At 37.4% G+C, this 24,474-nt stretch overlaps 1 protein-coding gene across 1 annotated transcript; it reads left to right on the forward strand.

Annotated features, from left to right (window-relative positions):
• Positions 1-5,868: 5,868 nt before the first annotated feature.
• Positions 5,869-23,886, forward strand: LOC143861720 (Pyridine nucleotide-disulfide oxidoreductase family protein). The gene is made up of 13 exons (XM_077372615.1): positions 5,869-6,132; positions 6,971-7,075; positions 8,120-8,233; positions 8,372-8,425; positions 9,338-9,454; positions 16,983-17,092; positions 17,188-17,261; positions 18,063-18,124; positions 18,534-18,726; positions 21,986-22,049; positions 22,190-22,257; positions 22,423-22,565; positions 23,358-23,886. The coding sequence occupies exons 1-13, from the start codon at positions 6,025-6,027 to the stop codon at positions 23,589-23,591; spliced, it is 1,446 nt and encodes a 481-aa protein (XP_077228730.1). The 5' UTR covers positions 5,869-6,024; the 3' UTR covers positions 23,592-23,886.
• Positions 23,887-24,474: the final 588 nt, after the last annotated feature.

A 24,474-nucleotide genomic window follows, 5' to 3' on the forward strand; every position in this document is an offset into this window, starting at 1 on the left:
GTATAAGGAGATTGTAAATGATATGATGATGAAATAGATTGTGTAAGATGGTCTAAGTTTATATAGAGGTAGAGATTAGATGGAAAAGGGTTCCTAATGTTTATATTTATTATGGTGGTGAGAGGGACTTCATTAGTGCCCGGGCAAGTGTTCTGATTTGAACGGGGAGAGTGAAACATTTTTGTTTTTGTTAGCAAAACGGGAATCCCGTATGGAAAAAAAGAAGAAGAGAGGAGAGCATTTCTCGTGACACGTGTGCAAGAATCCAAGGAAAGGGGCATGAATCCCTACAAAAGCTAAAAATCACTTTGAAATTGACCTACTGATTAGCATTAGTCGTGTATCAATTTTATTTTCTTATGCCATTCCATTAAGGAAACAAGATTGGAGATCCAAACTCAAGAACCGTTCATGAATTCACAATAGTTACCCGTGGGCCTTCTACCTCCACACGGCATTGCTCCGTCAGGCTTTCGCCCAAATAAAATAGATAGACCTTTCTCTTCGTCTCAGGTCGATGGATCTTCTCAATTGGAAGATCTCCTATATGGAGAATACACATTCCAGTTGACCGAGCCCGAGAAAAATTTCAGGGTAGCAAACATTATCTAGAATTTCTCTTAGATTTGAACCCATAGCTGATGATGGAACTAGAATAGATATTTTTAAACGTGATCCCATTTTAGAAGTGTTTTCGTTTTTTATCATGAAAGAAATTATCAACCACCGAATTTGGTTTCATATTATATACTTCTATTGGTAGTCTACGGAGCCCAACTTTTATAGTTTATAATGTTAATTTTCCCACACTATATCTTTACATAACTGTCCTTTTAAGGTGACTAGGAATTTTTTTTTAATTATAAAAAAAGTATAGCTAGGCCCACCCTGTTCGAAGATCCAAACCGTTCATTTGGATCAACCCAATGTAAACAGGTTGGGCCCCAAAAATAGTCTCCAAGGATGATCCTAACCCTCTAATCTGTTGAAGGACTTCACATTTGAGAAACTCTACAGATCGGAGGTTAAGATCATCTTCTAGAGATGATTTTGGCCCTATTTACGTTTCGGGAAATCCAAATAAAAGGTATAGATAGTCGAACAAGGTTACAAGGTGGGCCCGCTTTACTTACCGTAAAATATACCATCTAAGCATGGTTTTGATCTTAAATCATTTGTCTTATCTGATTTACTTATATTCTTTTATGTAAGACCCATATGTCATTAAGCCTACCAAAATATAATGATACCTTTAAATATGTAAACAAAGGGAATTTTGAAGTTTCTTAGGATGCCTTTAAAATTTATTACATAATTTTATGTGCAAATGTTTTTGGATTTAAAAATGATTAGTTGCAAATAATATATAGTTATAATAGTTTAAGATACGAATCATACGATGTAGCAATGACTTAGAAATAGACCTCACTGTCTCACTTGCATATAAGATGAAATTAAAGTATTCTTATTACAGATAAAGAAAATAAAGAATGCTCTTTTGGCAATCCAAAATTGATCAAAGTTGTGACTTGCATCTACGTATTAGGGGATGGTTAGTAAAGTTTGATGCATTGCAATTGTTTGAAACTTCAAGGGGAAAACCGCTAATGTTTGTTAAAGTATAAAAGAATAAATAACGCCTTCTCCAATAGCTTAAGCCTTTTGAGTAACTTGTCATTTCACATGTTATCACAGCAAAAGGTCCTGAGTTCAAGCTTCCTTGATGTTAAAAAAAATCCACATGCATTGGCCAACCCAAAAGTGGGACCACATGTGGCCAACCCAAAAAAGAGGGGCCACACATGAGGGGGAGAGTTAAAGTATTAAAGAATAAATAACCCCTTCTCCAATAGCTTAAGTTTTTGGAGTAACTCGCCGTTTCACAATGTTCACAGGAGTATATATACAATTACTCTTCTATGTCATTGTTAACTCGCTCCAGTCCCGTTTATCTCGGCCGGTGTTGCTTATCTTTGCCGAGTGTTTGCTTAATTGCCCTCTAAAGTTAATTAAAACACCTTTGACTCACGGGTTATGACTGGGGTTGCAGCTCGGGTCGTGCGGGTCGGGTTTTCAAAATCCCTACTCTACCGGAGAAATTATCTCGGCTCTAACTTTTTATTGGAAAACCCGAGATTAATAAACTCGACCCTACCCAAAATAGTTTCTTGGGTCGGTTCGGGTCTGGTTGGGTTTTTATTTTTTAGCTTAGGATAGTGACTAATTTCAAAGATTGTAGAAAAAAAAAAATTGGACATAAAAAAATCTCTAAATTTATCTCATCAAGTGTAAATATTTAAGAAATAAACTACTTTTTTCACATGACAAACATGGTCACCTCAACGAGAACACTTACACCAATATATTGGATCATAATGTCAGGTTATTCAAGAGATTTAAGAAAGTCATTGTACACCTATATAAGTCGGGTTTCAGGTTTTTTTTTTTCTTTAAACATGACCCCCCCAAGATTGGGTCAGGTTTTTCAACCTAAAACCCTACCCTACCCTACCCTACCGAAGATCCATGATTTCTAAACTCGTCCCAAGTTATTTTCCACTCGATGCAAGTTAGGTAAAACCCGACCCAAGTTGCAACCTTAGTTATAACTACGGCAACCGAGTACTCGCCTACATGCTTCTGATGGGCTTGAGTTAGTGTTTTAGAGGATAAAAATTGGGCACTGATTTTTTTCTCCCTTTGTAGGATAATGCACCCCCCTTTTAGTGTGAATTGTGGGCAGACTTTAACGCTTTTTGACGTTTTGACGTCAAAATCACGTTAAAAGCAGGGGTGTTGAGACTAGTATTGTACCTGCATTATCTGAAGAATGCAGGTAAAATAGAGAAGCTGGATCAACGGGTGTGAAGGTTCCAGAAATAGTGACATTGGTGAGACCGGACGTGTTCTCGCTAGAAGTGTGAGGGTGATGGTTGACATCAAAGACGGACGAATTAGCAGCCATGAGAGTGATGGAGACAAACAATTGAATGACCAAGAAAATGAGCCGTAGACTTCTACAAGGGCGAATTGCAGCATGAGAGGAGAAAGAAGAGGCCACAAGGACGAGTGACTCTGATACTATGTAAAATAACGTTTATTTTGAAAAACTCCACTATGCCGTGAGGCTTGGGAGAGATATATTTATATACAAAGCATACACAATTGATTGCATCAATGGCAATCTCGTTAATTTAGGATACAAATTTTCAGGGCAATCAACAAATATGGAATCCTCAATCAATCAACATGCTATAAGATTACTAATATGGGAAAACACTTCTCTCAGCTCATTTGCAATCCAATATATATAGGGAATCTTTTATCACAACCCATTTAGTAATCTAATGTATATATGAACAAATACCATTTGGGTTGATTGCTATGTTCTTTGAAGGAAAGAATCACGAGTATTGCCAATTTGGTTGAAGGGAAGAATCACGTGTCGTGATTCTCATAATAAATATTTGCCTATGGCCCATCTACAATGGGACCCACCACTTGATTTGTTTTGAACTGCTGATCTATACCCTCAGGTTGTTGTTTCGAGGATTGGTATCCTAAGAAATCTCAACACAACAACGGGAGAGGTATTTAAAAATACCTCAATTTTTATTATTTTTTGTTGCTAAATAAGCTTTGAATAAAAAGAAAAAATAAGAATATGATGGCAAAAAAGACTTACTCAGCATTCAAAATTCAAACATTTTTAACATTTTCTTTCTTCTAATTTTCTACTGACTAAATATGGATAAGAAAAGATATTAAAGCCTTCTTAGATGAGATTCAAAAGCTTATATTTGATGGGAAATGATATTTCCACCCCTTAATGTTTGTCTTTTCCTAAAATTTGTAGCATTTCACCCTTTTTTATTAGGGGTTTCAATTGACCTGAGTGGTCTATAGATCAAAAGGATCCGTGTTAATAACTCGAATCGATTCGAAACTTGGTTGATCTTCTCACATGGAAGATCGACCTCTTGATCCACTTCGAGGGAAGGATCAATCCTCCTTTGTGCATAAAGACACATTTTCTGTAACAATTTTCTTCATTCCTTCAAAAAAGCTGTGTACATGTTATTTATAAAAAATCCCTAATTTAGATAATCCTTATCTCTAAGATTCCTATACATTCCAAACAACTACAAAGCAAATCCTACCAATTAATAAAATCTAAAGTAATTTATTCCACCACAAGTGGGTCTCATTTAGGCACATAACAATCCACCCGCCTTGAAATCAACCTTGTCCTCAAGGTTGGAGATTGCAGACCAATTGGTGAAAAATCAGATATTATGCATTTTTCAAAAGTCCTTTTCTGTCCCCCTCCTTTTCTTTTTCTCTTTTTCTTTCGAGTAGTCATCATTTCGCAAGTCATCGCCAAGGGTCGCGGTAGTTCCATCTTCAAACGGATCTCGTCGTGTTATTTGTCAAAACTCTTTTTGCCATGCTTTCTTGAAATGATTGAGATTTTGATGCATTGATGAACGATGATGAGGATCTTCTATATGGCGTTAGACGGTTTGGGAGGAACGGTCGATTTTCCGGCGACGAACTCATCGAATTCGACAACACTGAAAATCATTGATGCCTTTCTTCTTTGTATTTTCTTTTCTTCTATTTGCTTTCTATCTCCTTTTCTCCTTTCTCCTCTTTTTATGTTTCGCCGTTTCTTTTTCATCGTGCCAGACTCCTCGATTGCCATGCTGATTTTGTTCAAGCCTTCCGTAAACTGTCGGTGTTCTTCCATCAATTTCAAAACAAGCACGTTGATATTTCGAAAATCATTATGCATGGAATCCAAAATCTGCGAAGTTGTAGCTATGGTGTAGGATGAACCGCTCTGATACCAATTGTTACGAACTCGAATCGATTCATAATGCTATTGATATGCTTAGAGGGAAAATTGACCTCTTTATTTACTTCGAGGGAAGAATCAATCCTCCTTTGTGCACAAAGACACACTTTCTGTAACAATTTTCTTCATTCATTCAAAAAAGCTAGGAACATGTATAGAAAATCCCTAATCTAAATACTCCTTATCTCTATGAGTCATACACATCCCAAACAACTATCAAGCAAATCCTACCAGTTAATAAATGGGGATGATTTTTTCTCACCCCTTATAGGATAAATCACACCCCTTTTAATGTGATTTGATGTCAAAAGGCGTTGAAGTCTGCCCACACCTCATGTTAAAAGGGGTAATACGTTGAAACTATGTGAAAACCATATGTATCGTCGAATCCATTTGGATGGTTAAGGATCGAAAAGCCTTGAAAAAAGTTTTCCACTTCCCATTTCCCATTTTATTGAATAGTACATTGTTATTATCATGAAATTAAATTGGGCTATGTGCCAAAAGGCCCCCAAAAAAAATTCCAGGCTCCCAACGAAAGTAGGGGTGCAACTTGGGTCAGGTTCAACCCGGTTTTGGCTTGGCATTTTCTCGGGTTGGGTTAGGGTTGGGAAAAAGCTAACCCAATTTAATTTGGGGTTGGGTTAGGTTTGAGGCCTTGAAAACCCGAACCGACATGTACCCAACCTCTATTCTCTAATTTTGTTTTGATTTTCTTTGGGTTATTGTATTTCTCTGTTTGGCCCCAGGCGAACCCGAACCCAACCCGATTACAAGTTCGATGGGTACGGTTAGGGTTGAGAGATTTATAGGCAGGGTGGGTTAGGGTTGACCATCCTCAACTCGAGGCTCGGGTTGGGTTAGGGATAAGGAAATGGTATATCGGGTTAGGTTAGGATTGGCCCAAACCCGACCCAACCTGACCCAACCCGACCCAGCTGCACCCTTGATATGAAAAACATTATAGTTAAAGCCCATATGTGGTTAAGACTAAAGAGTCTATTAGTTCACATTGAAAGCCCAGGTTGAGATAGCCCATTAGCTTACAATGGGAACCCTAATTTTGTTATTTTTGAATTGAAAAGCCCGTTTGAGCTCTGAACTTGATACATTTCAAACCCTAGCTTCCCATCTCAATTTCAATCTTCCTCTCTTTCAATTTTAGAATGGCGCTGAGGAAATGGTTATGGAGAAGCATGTCTTCTCTCTCGTGTGATCCTTTACACGTGTGTGTTGTTGGGAGTGGCCCTGCTGGATTTTACACAGCCGAAAAGGTGAAAAATCTGATCTTGGGATTTTGAATCTTTGTTATGGGGTTTTAAGTTTTAACTGTTTATATGTTTGTTATGGGGTTCTAACTGTGAATATGTAATTCCATGAATAAAAATCCATTTTTTCTGGGTTTTTTCAGATCAATTTTTGTTTACTGTGGAATTAAAAGAGAATAATTTTTTGGCCTTTTTTTTTTCTTTTATTAAATGCTGGTTCTGATTGGCGCTGTTTGTACATTTCTATTTGAAGAAATAAACTTGGGATTTTCTCAGTTGAATTTTTCAACTTGAATTCTTGATGCTTTAGTGGATTTTGAAATCCAGTAATAAAAATCGCGTACCTTTTTCTGTTAAAGAAGTTGATTTTGTTTGAAGGAATTAAAATAAAATTTTGGGGAGTCTTTTCCTCCCCCACCCCACACCTGTTGCCGCGTTTAAATAATGTGATTCAATATATTTTGAAATGAATATATATTTTAGGGGTTTTTTTTATCAATTAAGAGATTTAAATTTGCATTATTTATCAATTTCTATCTGTAGAAAAGGCGATATGCTCTTCAAGTCTTTGAAATTAGTTTCAAGGTTTCCATTATTCGAATTTCTAGCGGTTCCTTTTGCTTCAGATGACTTTTGTGTTTTGGTTGTATTATTAAATTTTCAAGCTGATAGAGGAATGGAATTCAATATTATTAATCAATCCTATTTTGTAGAAATACAATTCCGCTTTATTCCTTTTATTTGAATTAGAATATTGAACTTCTAGTTAAGCATTTGTATGTTTTAGGAATTTTAAACTTATCAGTTTCTTTATGGTCATTTCGGTTTTGATTTGTCTTGGTAGATGTTGAAGGCACACAAAGCAGCAGAAATTGATATTATTGATCGATTACCTACGCCATTTGGATTAGTTCGCTCAGGAGTAGCACCTGATCATCCAGAAACGAAGGTGAGGAGATCCAGATGACCCTGATAGTATCGCCATTCTTGAACTTTAGATTGTATTGAAGAAAACCCTAGAATTCATTACATCTTATGGAAGAAATGCTTACTGCACTCTTCACTTCTCAAAAAACGGCAGATAGGAGTTTTGCATTTTCAAAATTATAAATCCTTGTAACATTAGGAAGAATCAGAAAAAATCCGGAAATGATTTGTTTATCTTTATTTTGGGAAATAACTATAACCAAAATTTGCATTTCCTCCCTCATTTTAACCTCTCTCTTCATTACTTGAGAAGATTTCAGATTGCCAAAATGCATGTGTTTATAATGTCAAATCTCGACTGACAATCAGGCCCATGTCTGAGATGATTAGGAATGTGTTTGACTACTCACTTGTTTTTTTTTTTTTCAATATTGCAACCGGGATTCTTCAGTATCTGATCGAGTTTTTAAAGCTACTGCAGTCTGATAATACTCTACACATTGCCTGAGTAACTTCAAGTTCTTGAGATCAGTTTTTAAAAAACTCACACTCGGACAAGAGCTCGCCAAGGTAAAATCAAGGCAACTCGGGCGAGTCAATGATTGAGTGGAAATATTTTATTTGATTTTTTCTAATTTTTTTATACGGGCAAATCAAAGGAGTTTTTGATTGAGTCATTAGGGCTGAAACCACAAGTTGGCTCGGGCAAGTCAACGATTTTACTCGAGGAGTTTCTAAACGATGCTAGAGATATTTAATCCTTCTTCTAGGACCACCATGTTCTTTTTGATTTTTAGTAAAATTTTCCTATTTCCTAAGATGAACACTGCTTGGGCATTTAAGAGTAATCATCTAGACTTCACATCCTGCTAAAGATTAGGGTACTTCGCTTTTGTGCAGTATTTATAATATTAAAGATTGCGTGATTCCAAATGTGCCATAAATTTTTGGTTTGATGTTAATATATTTATTGCATGTGCAAGTTCCTGTTAAGTTTGTGTTGTAAACAATATTTCTTTCCAAATAGTTCTTAATTGCACTCAGTTTTACCAGAAACTTGCAACAGATTGTCATCAACCAATTTTCTCGGGTTGCTTCGGCTGCTCGGTGTTCTTTTTTTGGAAATGTCTCTCTTGGGACCAGCATTTCACTCAATGAACTCCGCAACATCTACGACGTGGTAAGTTGCTGAAAAGGCAAGGAGTTCACATGTGGATAATGTACATTGTACATCCTTTTGGTCTTTTATGTCCTTCGTGTTTTTCCCCTGAAAATTTCATATTTTTTTCCTAGAATAATGTACATTGTACGTGGGCAGGTGGTTCTTGCTTATGGTGCCGAAAGTGACAGAGTTCTGGGAGTTTCTGGGGAAGTATGTTTCCTGTGATCACAACCTTTTTGCATTGTTCTTGGTTGCAATGAAACAATAACCCTCTAAAAAAGGGGAAAAAGGAAGAATAAGAAGAAAGAAAATCAAACAAACTAGCAGGTCATAATTAAATTGTGGCATTAATTGATGACTTGGTTAGTTGACTTCAAACATGGCTGCGCCTACTAGACCTCATCAATACTCAAGGCTGGAGTCAGATTTTCCCCGCCACCCTCACTTTGACTTGATTCTGCTAAAAGCTTAGAAAACATGAAAAGATCAAAATGCTTAGGCAGGCTTAACTGAAGCCTTAACAAACCAATAGTTGAAAATTATATTTGAGTCAATTTGGCGAGGAACAAGTCAAGTCTCAAGTCTATCTCCTTGAATTCTAAGGAGGCATGCATCTAAGTCTGTTGGTCTTTGGAAAAAAAAACTATTAAAAAAATGATAATTTTGTTAATTACCACTATCCCAGTGGAATGTAGTCCATGTTTCTGTTCTCTAAGTATCCCATGTGGACTCTACTGAGAGATCTCGCCTTTAGTGTCTATGTTCTAATCCTTGTTAAGTGTTGATTTTCTTAAGTAAACTGCTGTCATCATAATGCTAACCCTCTTGAGTTCTTGAGTTATATTGCTTTTCTGGTAACTATCCTATGTCAACTTGATTGAACCCTCTCAACTGGAGATCAGTTTGAGTCTTGAGTCGAGACCCATGTGGTTGAATTGTAGTCTTTTAATGCACATATTCGTAATTAAACGCTGATATCCAAATCAAGTGGACTCCATATTTTCTATACCATTTAGCTTGCACAAAGAACTTATGGTCATTTTGATTTCTTTTTCGCCGCTGTGAAGTCTTACAGTTGGAATTTGAATTCATCTTTCATGTCTTGTTCCCTTTGCTTCAAAGGAATTGGCAGGGATATACTCAGCTAGGGAATTCGTGTGGTGGTATAATGGGCACCCAGACTACCGCAACCTCTCACCTGACTTGAAGAGCACTGATACAGCCATTATCCTTGGTCAGGTATCTTTCATTATCTCTATCAGGTGGAGGCAAAACTGTAAACTTGCTGACTAGAAATCTAGTTATTGGTAACACAAAAATTCTTGTCTAAGTGCTTAACTGGATGTAGCTATGTATCTCAAAAAAGATGTATTTTTTTTCTTCTTTTCAATCAAATTCTACTAAATGGGTTTCCCCCTCCCAACTAGTTGTTTGGTTTATATTTCTTTTTTTGTTTTTTTTTCCTGCTGAATTCGCCTGAAACTGAAGTCCATAGAATGGACTCCATGAAATATTCTTTAAATTTACTGACTTTTCAATTGTCAGGCCTGTGTATATGGAATTTTTAGACAATTGTAGGTAATTGCCAACTTTCAAGCTTCTTCTTGGTGAAATGATCTTTAACTACTTCTCTTCCATCAAATTGATATAGTGATAATGGCGGGATTAGGATATTGTCATTGGTAAGCTGTGATGCTTTTTGGCATGTATGTGTGGAGAGAGAGAGAGAGAGAGAGAGAGAGAGATCATTTTTTTTGTCTTAGCCAATATTAGAGCTGCTTCAGTCCCTTAGAAGCAGGAATCATGCCTCATGGGTGCCGCTCTCATGCTAGAATCTTGATTTGGCGATCCTTCCTAAGGAGTGACCAAGGAACACGACTCCAAAGATAGATGGCTGCGGACGGGTTTAGTTTTATCTAGGGTTTAGTTTTTTCTACCATTCCCAAGAAGAAAAAAAGAAAAGAAAAACAACGCTTATAGATCAAGCCTTTAGTTTTATCTGATTCTGATCAAGGTTAGGTCAACAACAATGAGCCGAACTTGTGTTCACTTCGTAGATCGACAAGCTCAATCATATCCATATGGCACATGTGATGCGGTGTCCAAGAATGATACTTAGAAAACATCCTTGCAATGACCCTTCTCTCTCTCATATACACACTTGAGGTGGTTATAAATTATTATTTTTTGACATACTTAAATTTTGAAAGACATATAAAGAAAATATTACATAAACTCTCCCAACCTTAGACTCTTCTAGACCCCCACGCTTCCCTGCCCCCGCTGCCGCACCCTCTTCGTACTTCTATGTTCGGTCCTAATGCATTAAGTTACAGGAGGAACTAGAAATTAATGGGGAAAAACATCAGAAAAATAGAAAAGTGAAACAACAAAAAAAAACTAGGAAATTTTAGCAATTGACAGAGCATGAATAATATAAGAGAATAGAAAAGAAAAACAACAACGAAATTGGGAAATTGTAGTATTTGATAGAGTATGAATAATATAAGAGGGAGAAAGTAACAATAAAACTGATCATAGTTAATGACTCTAGAATGAGTGGCTATAATCACGAAACAACTTTTGCATCTGAGGAATCAGTATATGGAAAGCTACTCAGTCAGGAGATACCAGAGGATCAAGGTTTAAAAACTTGGAACTTGACGCAACACGATGAAGATCCAAGTTGACTATTTTTTTTTTTGAATTTAATAAGTTTATGTTGTTGTCTCATTTTTTGAGTACTCATTCAGTTATTTGACTACTTCCTCAGTTACTCGGATTGTATAAAACCATGCCTTTTCTCCCTTGCCCGATATTGATGAAGTTGAATGTACTTGCGTGTTTTTCCTGTGCTTGATATATTTTTCAAACATTGATGAAGATGGCAGAAAATTCATAGCTAATAAATGGAGTTGCAAATAATCTTTTTGATCCATGTGATACTCAAATGTAGTAATCCTGTAATAGTCATCGCATTATTTTCATGGCTATGGACCTTATCAGTTGTGACAGCTTTGAAGAGTTGTTCCTGTTGAGAAAATCCGTAGGGCAAATCTGATTCGATCGTGCACAAATAAACAGAGAAGATAAATAAAAAAACAAGCCACAAGTTCAACACTGAGAGTTTACATTGTTCGGCCAAGATGCCTACGTCCACAGGTGAGGACATGATCTTCCACTATGAGAAAAACAAACTACAAAAATTACAATGGATTAATCAAACCCACAAACCCGCAACCCCTTCCTTTCCCCCTCACCCTAGATCGTACAAGTGACAAACCCAAGAGTGAACCCGACCCCCCCTCTCCCACCCACGCACCCAAAGAGAACTCTCTCTCTCTCCCTAAAGCCCAAGCCGCCACAGTCCCTTTGTTCGTGCGATGGCAATTTTATACTTGGTTTTCTAAAAAACCTAAATAACATATTTCTATTTTTTCCTTCCACTACACCTGGTGGGAAACAAGGTAACTTTCCCAACAATCTCCACCTCGGCCATTTTCCCAGCCACCTGAAGATTTCTCGTTGACATTGCCACCGTCCCATTGTCACAAACCGTCATTGGCCTTCCGAAGTACCAGCTACACACCATTGAATCATCCTGGTTCTGATTCCTCCCGACTCGATGAACACGACCAATGCACATGTGTAGCTGTCCAACCCTTGACTCACTTAGTCAACCATGGAGAGGGATTTCGATTCATCCTCCCCATCGCTGGTACCACCATCTCCTCACTATCGTTTGCAACCTAAAGACTCGTCTTTGCACCAACTGAGAAAGAAACCCTATGCGTGCTTGCGCTACCACTCCGTTTTCACCTTACTAGCGAGATCTTAGGAACATTAGTGACCGTGCCCATGGCCAGATGATATAATCCGCCACACCTCTCTCCATTCATCAGGAGCATACAACCACGTGTGATTTTCATGGCTCCACCTGCAGCCAAATACCTGCAACCCCTGGAGTCCAACCGGCCAAGTGACACTAGATTCTTCCGTATCTTTGGGATATATGCCACAAAACCCAAAGTACGAACCACTCTATCGAACACCTTTGTCTTCACTGTTTCAACTCTCGTTACATCACAAGCAGACCTGTCACCCAAGGACTCCACCTGCCCTTGTCTCCTTGAATGTATCAAAATATTCCCTTCTATAGCATATATGTATAAAGCACCCTGAATTTAGAATCCATTCATCATAAGAAGTGTGATTATTTGTGGAGACTGTGAGAATGTCTCCAACCTCTTCGCTCTGCACATTCGTTACAGTCACCACTGTATTTGTAGCACCATTGTCCAACTAGTCAGCTCGCTTTGGACAATCCCGCTTGATGTGGCTGTATTCCTTGTAACGATAACATTGCATGCCCTTTCCGCTGACCCTGGATCTTGACGTGCATTTTCCTAATCCCCTGTTAGATGACCTTCATCTCTAATCCCCACCACGAACAACCAATCCATGCTCTTGACTCCCCTCAAGAATAGGTGTCTTTCACTTCTCATTCGATAAGAGCAACGCCGTGACTTCCTCTGACTTCACTGTATCTGGTGCAAACCCGGAGGCTCGCGAATAACTACTCGAACTTTAGGAGCTCAATGGGACCAAATCTTCATATCCTTACAACCATCCACAATCCATAAACAAGTGAAGAAACATTTAATGGCAAAATTTCAGCACTAATAAAGTATGGACTAAACTGTAGACAGCTAGCCATCAATGGAAAATACTTCTACTTCAAGCAATTATCGAACATATCAAATAAATAACTCAGGATGGGATTTAAAGGCTCAAATAAAAGCCTTTATTCAATGATTCATTGCTGTCTACAACAAGAAATAAAGATCTAGGGCCCCTAAGATTACTAAAAGGCGGTAAAAGGCTTAAAAGAGGCTAGGGTAATCTGCTAGTAAAGTTCCTAAGGGTTTCAAAGTAGCAAAAAGATCAAGAAAAGGGCTGAAAATATAGAAAAATCTCACTGATAACGCAACAGTCCTTTCACTTTGAATTTTGCTAGCAAAGACACCAAGTGAATGGGGGAGCAGCCTGTGGTCGCGTTCCAAAACTCCGGACAGCAGCAACCTCTCGAAATATTGTTGATGAAGATGATTTAAGAGGAGTAGAGACGAAGAAAATAGTTGGAGACGTGGAAGAAGAGGATAAAGAAGGTAGCAGTTGGGAGATTCAAGAAAGGAGAAAGAGAGAGGAAATCAAGAGAAAGATATAGAGCGCAGCGAGGGCGAGAGAAAAATTAGAGAGACGAGAGAGACAAAGAGAATGAGAGAAATCAGAGAGAGGGATGAGAGACAGATAGAGAAAGAAGAAGAAGAACAAGGGGAGGAAAGAGAGAGAACTCACCTTGTAGAGGGGAGGAAGGAGAGAGATAGTAACGCCCTAGGGCGTGTTGGAGAAGGGAGGCCGTCGGCTCCTTTTTCTTCTTCTCTTAAATGATGTTTCAAAACTAGGGCTCTCTCCCCCCATATCTCATATATATATATATATATATATATATATATATATATATATATATGTCTTTAGTGGGCCCTCTTTGCTATCTTCACTTATTATGAATTGAAAAGACTTCAATGCCCCTAATCACAAAAGAAAGGAGTTAGTAGCATAAGGGCATAACAGTCAAAACTAACTAAAAAAAAAGAAATAAAGGGTAAAGTGGTGTTTGCAAAGGTGGGCTCTAGATGATGTGGACATCCCCACATCTAGGATAATCCAATAATGTCAAGTAAGTCCGAAAAAACCAAAATAAATAAGTGCAAACATAATAAATGGTGATCCAACGATCGGATCACATCAGTATCCTTATCATACAATAAAGTCGCATGAGATTGTCATACGAATCAGGAAGCAAAGTAAGAAGCAAAAGGGCCTTGTCTTCTTCCTTCAACTTTTCATCAACCTTTATGGAGTTGATCGACAAGCTCGTTGAACATCGTAATGTGTTCCTGAAGATTCCCGCCTTATTACATCTTCTGCCTGTACAACTGTCGCTTAAGATACAGTCGGTTGGTCAAGCATTTTGACATGTAAAGCTGTTTAATCTTCTCTAATAATGTAGGCACTTCTTCTTCGTCCGTAACGTTAAACATAACGTTATCTGCCAGATATAGTCGAATTGTGCTGACTGCCTTCGATTCAGTGTCTTCCCACTCGGCATCCGTCATCTTCTCTGCTTTCCCATCCTTTCCCTTCAACGTCTTAGCCAAGCCTTTTTGAATTAGGATGTCCTTCACCCTCATCCGCCATTGGGTGAAACTGCCCTTTTCGTCAAACTTGTCGATGTTGAACTGAGTAGAACTCGATTTTACCATCATTTCAGACACTCCACACTTCTCGTTGTATGGCTCCACCTCGAACGAGAATCTCTTAGATAATCTTTGTACCCTTTGACGATCACTGTAACCGCGATCCAATCACAACACCCATGGTCACTACACCCGTCCCGCTAATTGCTCCAACCTGAGCTCTAATAGCACTTGTTGAGAAAATCCGCCTAGCAAATCCAATTCGATCATGCACAAATAAACGAAAAAGTAAAATGAGAAAATAAGCAACAAGATGAACACCAAGATTTTACTTGGTTTGGCCAAGATGCCTACGTCCACAGGTGAGAACATGATCTTCCACTTGGAGAAAAAAACAATATACAAGAATTACAGTAGATTAATCCAAACCCAGAAAACCGCAACCCTTTCCTTGCCTTCTCATCCAAGATCGTACAAGAGAGTAACTCGAGAAAAAACCCAAGAGAATTCGAAAAAACCCCCAAGAGAAGTCTCTCTCTCTCTCTCAAGCCCAAACCGCCGCACTCCTTTTGATCGTGCGATGAAAACTTTTTACCTGGGTTTTCTAAAAACCCTAAATAACATATTTCTATTGTTGCCTCCCACTATACCCGGTGGGAAACAAGGGAACTTTCCCAATAGCTTCATTGTGTACAGGTCCGAATTGTTAAGTTATTGAATCAACACCAATTGCTGATGGTCATCACATTTGCATAGAACTGTACACCGCAAACCGTAACTAACTTCCATCGCTAGAATTTAATAACTTATCGGCTAAAGATTGATTGGTAAGTTCCGTCACCGGTATTGAGGTGGCATACTCTAGAGGTGGTCTTTCCTTGTCCCAAAGGAACTATGTTCTGGATATATTAGAGGAGATGAGATCCTTAGGAACAAAGCCGGCTGAGGTTCTAATGGATCCCAACGTGAAGATTTTTCCAGACTCGGGGGAGTTGTTGGATGATCCTGGCAGGTATAGGAGATTGGTTGGTAAGTTGATTTACTTGACTGTGACTCATCCCGATATATCCAATGTAGTGGGAGTGGTTAGCCAGTTTATGAGTTCACCTTGTACTTCACATTAGGCAGCCGTCCTCCAGATAGTTAAATACTTGAAGAGTGGTCCTGGAAATCATATTAGACTAGAGGGGTTCACTGATGTAGATTAGGCAGGATCTCCAGTAAATAGGAGATCCACTACATGTTATTGTACATTTGTGGGTGGAAATCATGTATCTTGGCATAATAAGAAACAAGATGTTGTAGCTAGATTGCGCCAAAGGCAGAGTATCGAGCTATGGCTCACACATATGGAGAGATGACGTGGTTGAGATCTCTTCTGATGCAGATTGGCATTCCTTCTTCATCTTCAGGCTCCAACGTCTTTGCATTGTGACAATAGAGCAACACTTCATGTCGTTTCTAATCCAGTGTTTCATGAGAGGACGAAGCATATTGAAGGTGACAGTCACTTCATTCGTGAGAACCTTCAGAGTGGAGAGATCAGCACCACCTTCATTCGATCTGGAAATCAGTTGGCAGATGTTTTTACTAAACCATTGGCCAAGTCCAAGTTGAGAGATATTTGTAAGAAGCTGGGGTTGTATGATATATACACTCTAGCTTGAGGGGGAGTGTTAGAAGGGTGTTTTTGATTTTACATGTAACCCTATATATATATATATATATATATATAGGGTTTATATATAGGAGACTCTCCCTTTCTCCCTCACCTCTTCTTCTTCTTTCTCTTCACTTTCTCTTGAACAAAGACCTTGAAAAACTTCTTAAATTTGTACATGTGAGAACTTTCGATAATCTCATTCAGATGTATTCATGTTTCTCATTCTGTAAGGTGACAGTTTATCGCTGGAATCCAGGAACTTATCAGCTGAATACCTTGAAAACTTGTCATTCAAAACAGAAAAAAAATGACCCTGAAAAACTTCTTTGATGTATACATATGAGGACGTTCGATCATGTCGGTAAATGAATTCAAATTTCTTGTTCTGTAAGGTGACAGTTTATCATTTTAATCTACAGCCTTATTGCTTGCCCATGGACACACAGCAAATGGTAATCAATGGACATCAATATTTTATTGGCTTTGTTTACTCTTGTTTATTTGGTCTTGTCTACATGACTTAGACACGGTCACAAGAGGTGGATAATTCAGAAAAGGTGGCATACATATTGAACAAGGTTGTGAGACAACAGTTGGAAAGAAGAAAAAACTTACATTATGAATTATCTTTGTCAGTGTCATAAATTTCTTCCAACTGAGATGCATTTTTCCAAATATTATGTTTTTATGTATGTCTTCAATACATCAAATGTGATACACAATCGCATTCCTATAAACTTAGTTGCTTGAGGGAGCAGTCTCTGTTGTTTGCCATTAAGAAGACCATGATGTTGTCTGAAAAAGCCTCTACAGTGAAGTTACAGAATTTTGTGTTCATTTTCAGGGCAATGTGGCTCTTGATGTTGCCCGTATACTTTTGCGACCTATTGCAGAGTTGGCAACAACAGATATTGCGAACCATGCATTAGCTTCTCTGAAGGAAAGTTCTATAAGGTTTGTTCTTTACAGTATCTATTAGATAACAACTGTAAGATTTCCTTTTTAAATTTCAATTTTTACATGTTACGCTACCACTTTGTTGGTTTCAGGAAAGTCCTTTTGGTTGGGAGACGTGGACCAGTGCAGGCTGCTTGTACTGCAAAGGAACTACGCGAAATTCTCGGTAGTTCTAAACTGTTTCTTTTAATTGGCCATTATGACATACTTGCACTTTCTTTTTATTTCCTTTCGTGGTGTTAAAGTGAAATGAAAGAGACAACTGCTAAGAGGAGACCACCCAAGTCATGGAGCTAGGGTTAGAGAGGAAGAAGAAAGAAGAAAGAAGAAAGAAGAAATAAGGAGAAGAGGGAGTACATGACGGCCCCTATAAACATCTTATATATTACTCACTTAGTAGGAATTACAATAATTAGAGGACATTACGATGGGCCCATCCTAAATACTCACTAGTAACTTTAAAAAAAAAATACATGGAAAAGGTATATAAGAGCTACTTAACTTTCTATCTCTTAATAAATGGAATTCACATCTTGGTATGATTCAAAGAGATACTAGATTCTTAGAAAAAGAAAAGAGAGAATATATGATGGCATAGATATTTATTAATTTTAACAGTTACAATTAGTTATGTTATGGATTGAATGGAGACAAGCAGGTAACATATTAAGACTGGGTTTCTTCCTGTAACTGATTTGTCTTGATACTTGATATAGTCCATCACGACATGGAACCCTGCTGAATCTTATAAATTTATTAACATTTTCTGTTAAGTGTATACATGGTCTATATATATTTTGTAATATGTTTTTAAAAATTTCTGGGCTATGATTTAATTTTTCCATTTAATAAGATTCAACTCCATTTTTGTTTCTGCATTCAGTTTTATCTCAGCTGATTTTATAGAGTTCTTTGTTTTTGTAGTTTGTTGTAAATAGATTGAGTAGCCAATGGTGTCTTGTTTCAGGAATTAAAGATCTCCTTGTACACATACAAGAGACTGATCTACTCAAATCACCAGCTGATGAGGTAAAGAAATGTTTCGTTTTTAAACATACAATGTTTACTTTCAATATATGCTTTTAGTGTTTTCATATTGCAGTTGATAAAGTTTTTATATGGTGTCCGTGCAGACCTGCACTTAATCAAGGTGCAGCCCTTGATATTTAATCCAATAGCAACCCACTTTTTAAGAGGCTGCTATTGGATCAAATATCAAGGGCGACACTTCTGTCGTACCCTTATTACATGCATGTAAGCACGTACATCATATAATTTCTCGCATTTGATATATGTTGAAGGCATTAGTGTGGGTCTGTAGCTGATTCTTTAGCATGCTTTCTCTTCTTGTTTGTAAGAAAATCGAGTGATTATATTTGTCCTTGTTCATAAACTTAGGGTTTCTGCCATAGTACCTGGGTGTTGTCACTAATTGCAGGAAGAGCTAAAGAATAGTAGAACCCAAAGACGAGTGTATGAGTTACTGACCAAAGCAGCCACCTCCCAAGAGTTACATCCTACTTCCACCCAGCGTGAACTCCACTTCGTTTTCTTCAGGAGACCAGAGAGCTTTTTGCATGATAGCAGCAGCAATATTAGTGGTGTTCGCTTTGAGAAGACTTATTTGAAAGGTTTGCTTTATGGAATACATAGTGCCTTTCATATGCTTGCATACATGCACCCATTCTTTCTCCTTTGATTGATAATGTCATGGCTTAAAAGCATTTGTTAGAGAGGCATAAAACTATAAGTTGATTTCTTTTTATCTATTACTCCCGAATATATAAAGTATATTCGAAATTAGCTGTTGGGAATCCTGCTTTAGCCAAAAAGTTGCTCTTTAGAGGGAAATTTTTTTGAGCAAGTCCCCAAATACTACTTATAATAACATAAAATTGACATTGGAACTCTGTTTGCCAAAATGTCCTTTGAGTAACTCAAAAAGCGTATGATGGTTTTTGCCCAAAAACTTTTGTTATATATTCTTATGAAAACATCAATCATTTTTAAGATATGAAACACTAGGACTAATAAAATTTTAGGGAAAAAATTGATTTTAAATTTGCGAAGGCATTTTCATCAACAAAATTTTGATGTGCTGTTTAGGGACTTTTTGGAATTGCATTTCAAAGAATTAAGCCCCTGTTCGTTTGTGATTGTGACAACCTATTGTGATCTCCAAACCGATTAATGGACTCAAGCCATTTCATGATTTTGGGTCACTAATTGGTCTAGAAAAGTAATTAGCTACTCCACATCTTGGATATGCACTTCCACTGTTATAGCTCATGCCTAGAGTTAGTGTGGCTGACATTATTCATTACATGGAATTTTTGAGTTGCTTTTCAACGAATTTAATCTTTTGTCCATTTCGGTTGCGTTCATTAACCATTCTGGTGATTCTCATTCTGGAAGCCAGAATCATTTCTTATTCTTTGGAGTGCTTCCAGAATAAGAATCATTTTTAACTCATTAATAAGATTCGGTTTTTCTAGTTTTTGGAAAAAAATCATGTTCTTCTGTCATCAAAAAACTTGATTCTAGTTTGGCCATCAATATCAGGCCCACTTTGACCATAAGTCGATCATTTGGTTCAGCTTCTGATCCTCTTTAGAAACCTGCAACAGCTGAAAGGAAGGGGGACTGTCTAATTCATCGATTCCTTTAGAGACCATGGCATTTATTTCTTCCTTACCGATGAGATGCTGATTTGGGCCTTTACAAGCTATTTGCCTATTGATCATGGGCTCCAACATTGAAGAAGAGGTTTTGGACTTTCTACGTGTCCAACTTTATCAAGCTCATCTGAACCTTATATGCGATGTTGAGACCCTTTTTCAATGATCTGTAAACAACTTATCTTAGATTGTCCTGAGGCGTATTCTGTAACAGAAAAACCCATTGACAAGGTCAGATACTACTCATAGAATCAAACTCTTCAAACCTTTTTTTTTTTTCAAATTAAAAATTTAAAATGACAAAAACACTTCAAACCTATTGAAATTTTCAAAACTGTTGCACATTTGGAACTGATAGGAGATTCAGTTATAGAAAAATCCAACAACGTCAGATGATACTTAATAAACCTGAGCTCATGGATCGAGCTCTTTTAATTTTCTTTTGTTGGGATTTTGCCAAGTTAAGAAATCAGAGGATCTATGATTTGTTGGTAATTCCAGGAAGCAGAACTTCTTGAATGATATTTCCATACGAGAGCAATCTTAAAAATGAAACCCCTCCTAAACTGCACACAAGAAACTCCAAACCATCTCACTGAAAAGTGTCAAACACTTCTCATCCGTACCCAAATCCTAAAACATGAAATTTAAGGAGGTAAAGTTACATGCATTGTTTTGAAAATCTTACAATTTACGGTTCGATTTACGATTCGATTTACGATTCTTAGGCAAAACGATTTGAATCCCATGTTGAATCTTAATTTGTATGAATCTTACAATTTTTTATTGAACGATTCGATCGTAAATCGTACGATTCATACGATTTATGCGATTTATCTAAATTAAGTTTTGTATAAAAGAAAATATGTCTTTCTTTCAAATGACCTCATTTCCTTTCTACGTTACAAGAAGCCTTTGAAATCCCTCTCATTAGAAGGAAGAAGACAGAGGAGGAGGAGGACTTTGAACGAATCGAACCAGTCGAGCACAAAGCATTTGTTGAGGGCGTTATTCACATCGAGGTGGGAGTCGAGGTGGGAGACTACCATAATAAGGACAACATTGATTCCTGTCTTTTATGATTGATATTTTTCATTTGATGTTTGAGATTTTGAGAATTGATATTATCTTGTGTCTTTTTTTAAAGATTATTAACCAAGATGCATGGGTTTGGATGAGAATTAGATGATTAGTATGTGTTAAGTTTGTCAGCAAACAATTCGTATTACGATATTGAATGATAATCATGGTAGTTTCTGTTTGAATTAATAAATTTAGATGAAAAATGAATAATTGGCTATTTTAATTCTTTAATTTATTTAAAAATTTTTATTGTACATTTTTTTTATATTTTTGAATGAATCTTACGATTTACGATACGATTTACAATCCGATACAATTCGACTCCGATTACGATTTACGATCGATTCCGATTTTCAAAACATTGGTTACATGATCCCAAACAGAAAAGAGGAGCAGATATAAACATTGTGTAATTCCACCGCAGTGCATTTTCCAGTGCTTGATGACTTTTACAGGGTGTTATTTGCTGCCACTCCAACGACACATGATGTGGGTTCTGACATCAAGCAGTAGAACCCCTGTCTTTCGCTTCCTTGGTCCATCGTTCTCCGGTAGATTACCAGTGAGATCCCCGCCTGGCGACGGTGTATTGGATCCGTCGCCGTGTTCTCGTTCGTTGGTTGCTATTGCAGTTTTGAGGCCTGCCGTTCTCCCCCGTTGAACCCGACAATTCCTTCTTTTTAATTTAATTCTTTGAAGCGAGAATAATCTGCTCGAGAAAATATCTCCTAAAAATCAGGATGCATCTAGATGTACTGTTCAGCGACTTTTTAGAATTGCATTTCAAAGAATTAAGGTCCTGTTTGTTTGAGATTGTGACTTGTGAGCCCCAAACCGATTAATAGACAATTTTAAAAAAGAAAAAAGAAAAAAATCAGGATGCATCTATATATTAGTTATTGAAATCATTAAAGAAAGTCATTCTTGTTATTTTTTAGTGAAAAAATGAAAAATGACTCCTGAGAATGGTTAAAGAATGCAACCTTAATGATTTTGGATCACTAATTGATCCTAGAAAAGTAATTAGCTACTTCATCCCTTCTTGGATGGGCACTTCCATTGTTGTGGTCTTGTAGATCATAGTTCATATCTAGGATCAGTGTGACTGACATTGTTCATTACACTGCAGAAGATGATGCTTCTGGCAAACAGCTTGCGATTGGCACGGGGCAATTTGAAGACCACAAATGCGGGTAATCTCACTCTACAACAAGTTTATACCAGTCAGAATTCGTTTTTCTTTCATCCTTTTAGTTTGATAAAGCTCTCATCAGGGTATAAACTTTTTGGTATTTTGACATGGGCATCTTGTCTATTGGCTTCTTTTATGTAGGCTAGTGCTGAAGAGCATTGGATACAAGTCCGTTCCAGTTGACGGGTTACCTTTTGATAACCGTAGAGGTCAGACATTTTACCTTATTTGTGCACTGTATTTCCCTGTTCATCTGCATCTGTTTAAGCTATTGTTTGACTAGCCGTTTGTCCTCTTGATGAAGTCAGTTATGCATCAATTAAGAGACTTAATTTCTCATGTTACTGTATATTTTATTCTCATGACTTATTCAGGTATGGTTCCAAACATTAGAGGCCGAGTTCTAAGGGATAGCCCAGATAATGCAATCCCTGATCAAGGATTGTACGTTACTGGATGGTTGAAGAGAGGACCTACTGGAATCATTGCTACAAACCTCTACTGTGCCGAAGAAACTGTAAGCATACACCAACTACCTTATTTCGTCCAATAATGAAACGTAGTATTGTGTCATGTGCAGGGTTTAACAACTCAACTTGGACTAAGGGGCTCAGCCAGAGTTGACTCAGTTTATTCGGTTAACTTTTTCAAATTTCTAAGCACATGACAAATTATTTTTAGGGTGTTTGTATAAACAGGGTTATGTTCTTTCACTTGCCCGTTCTGACTTCTCATATTTCCTTTATCAGGATTATCAAGTTATTTAAAGACCCATTCAAAAAAAAAGAAAAGAAAAGAAAAGAAAAGAAAAAATCAAGCTATTTAAAATACCCATATTCCAAATGAAGAAATTCTAACTCGAAAATATCTGTTTTTCTCCAAAGATTTCTTGCTAAAACAGGTTAATCGAAGATTTTGAAAAGCATGTTAGGCCTTCACATACTAACTTCTAATTACTAGTTACAAACTTCTAATCAAATTTCTAACCGCATCAGAGAGTATTTTTACGGTGTTGCTTTCACTTGCCCACTCCGACTTCTGATGTTTAAGTTTATCAAATTATTTAAAGAAACCATATTGCAAATGAAGATATTCAAAGTCGAAAAGATTTTTTTCCTCAAAGAATGAAGGGGCCAAGGGACTGATTGAGAAAGATTTCTTGCTGTAACAGGTTATTCATAGATTTTGATAACTGGTTAGGCCTTCACTTACCTGCTTCTAATCAAAATCGTCTCAATGACATTGACTCAGTTCACAACCATTTCTAACTTACCGTATTAGCCTCCGACTAGTTTGCTGTTGTTGGCAGGTGGTGAGCATCACCGAAGACCTGAAACAAGGGATACTGACATCTACTTCTAGCCCAAATAAGCGGGGCCGAGAGGGTCTACTCCAACTACTAGACAGTAAAAACATCAGATATGTGCCTTTCAGTGGCTGGGAAAAGATAGACTTGAAAGAGAAGAGCGAGGGAAGCCTGCTAAATAAGCCCAGAGCAAAGATAACAACGTGGGAAGAGCTATTGAAAGTTGCCAACGAATGAAACACCATATTACACATTTACAAGTTTTTATTACATCGTTCTAACAAAGTTTTTTTTAAATTCAATATCATAGTGTTTTTCCATCGGTAGAGTGGTGCCGTTGCATGGCGATAACAGGTTCATTGCAGCGTCTGCACTAACGGTCTAAAACTAAAATTATACAAAGTTACATCTGCAAAAAGCTAGTAAACCAAAATAAGCATTCTGAGCTTATCTTTTCGCTTCTGTATGTTTTTATAATGAAAATGTTTTGTTTTCTTTATAATGTACATACTTCTCTCGCTTTTAGCATGTATGCCTTTGTGTGGTCAGCCTTCCTTACTGTACTATACAAATAAGTAGAAAAAACTCCAACAAAGATGAAGGGCATGGAGACCTATGCTGGAAAGGGGGGCAGTGAATGGAATCGTCGGGTTTGCCAGGCAAACAGGGCATGTTATTTCGTCACTTGAAGAACTAAAAGATCTGTCTTGATAGATGATGACTAGAGAAGGGCGGAAGCAAAAGAAACATTTCCTGTACATCAATGCAAAGGGCAAGTTACACATATTCTGCGACTGATAATTTAAAAATCAGAAATTTTGTCTTCCAATCTCACATTGCATTTGCCCCAAGGTACAAAAAATTGAAGAACTGTAGAATAATGACTTGCCTGGCAAACAGGGCATGTTATTTCGTCACTAGAAGAACTAAAAGATTTGTCTTGATAGATGATGATTAGAGAAGGGCGGAAGCAAAAGAAACATTTCCTGTACATCAATGCCAAAGGGCAAGTTACATATATTCTGCGACTGATAATTTAAAAATCTTAAATTTTGTCTTCCATTCTCACACTACATTTGCCCCAAGGTACAAAAAATTGAAGAAACTATAGAATAATGAC

Source organism: Tasmannia lanceolata, unplaced genomic scaffold (genome assembly GCF_043159265.1).
Source record: "Tasmannia lanceolata isolate RefF3 unplaced genomic scaffold, GAP_Taslan_0.1 ptg000003l, whole genome shotgun sequence".
NCBI lineage: Eukaryota > Viridiplantae > Streptophyta > Magnoliopsida > Canellales > Winteraceae > Tasmannia > Tasmannia lanceolata.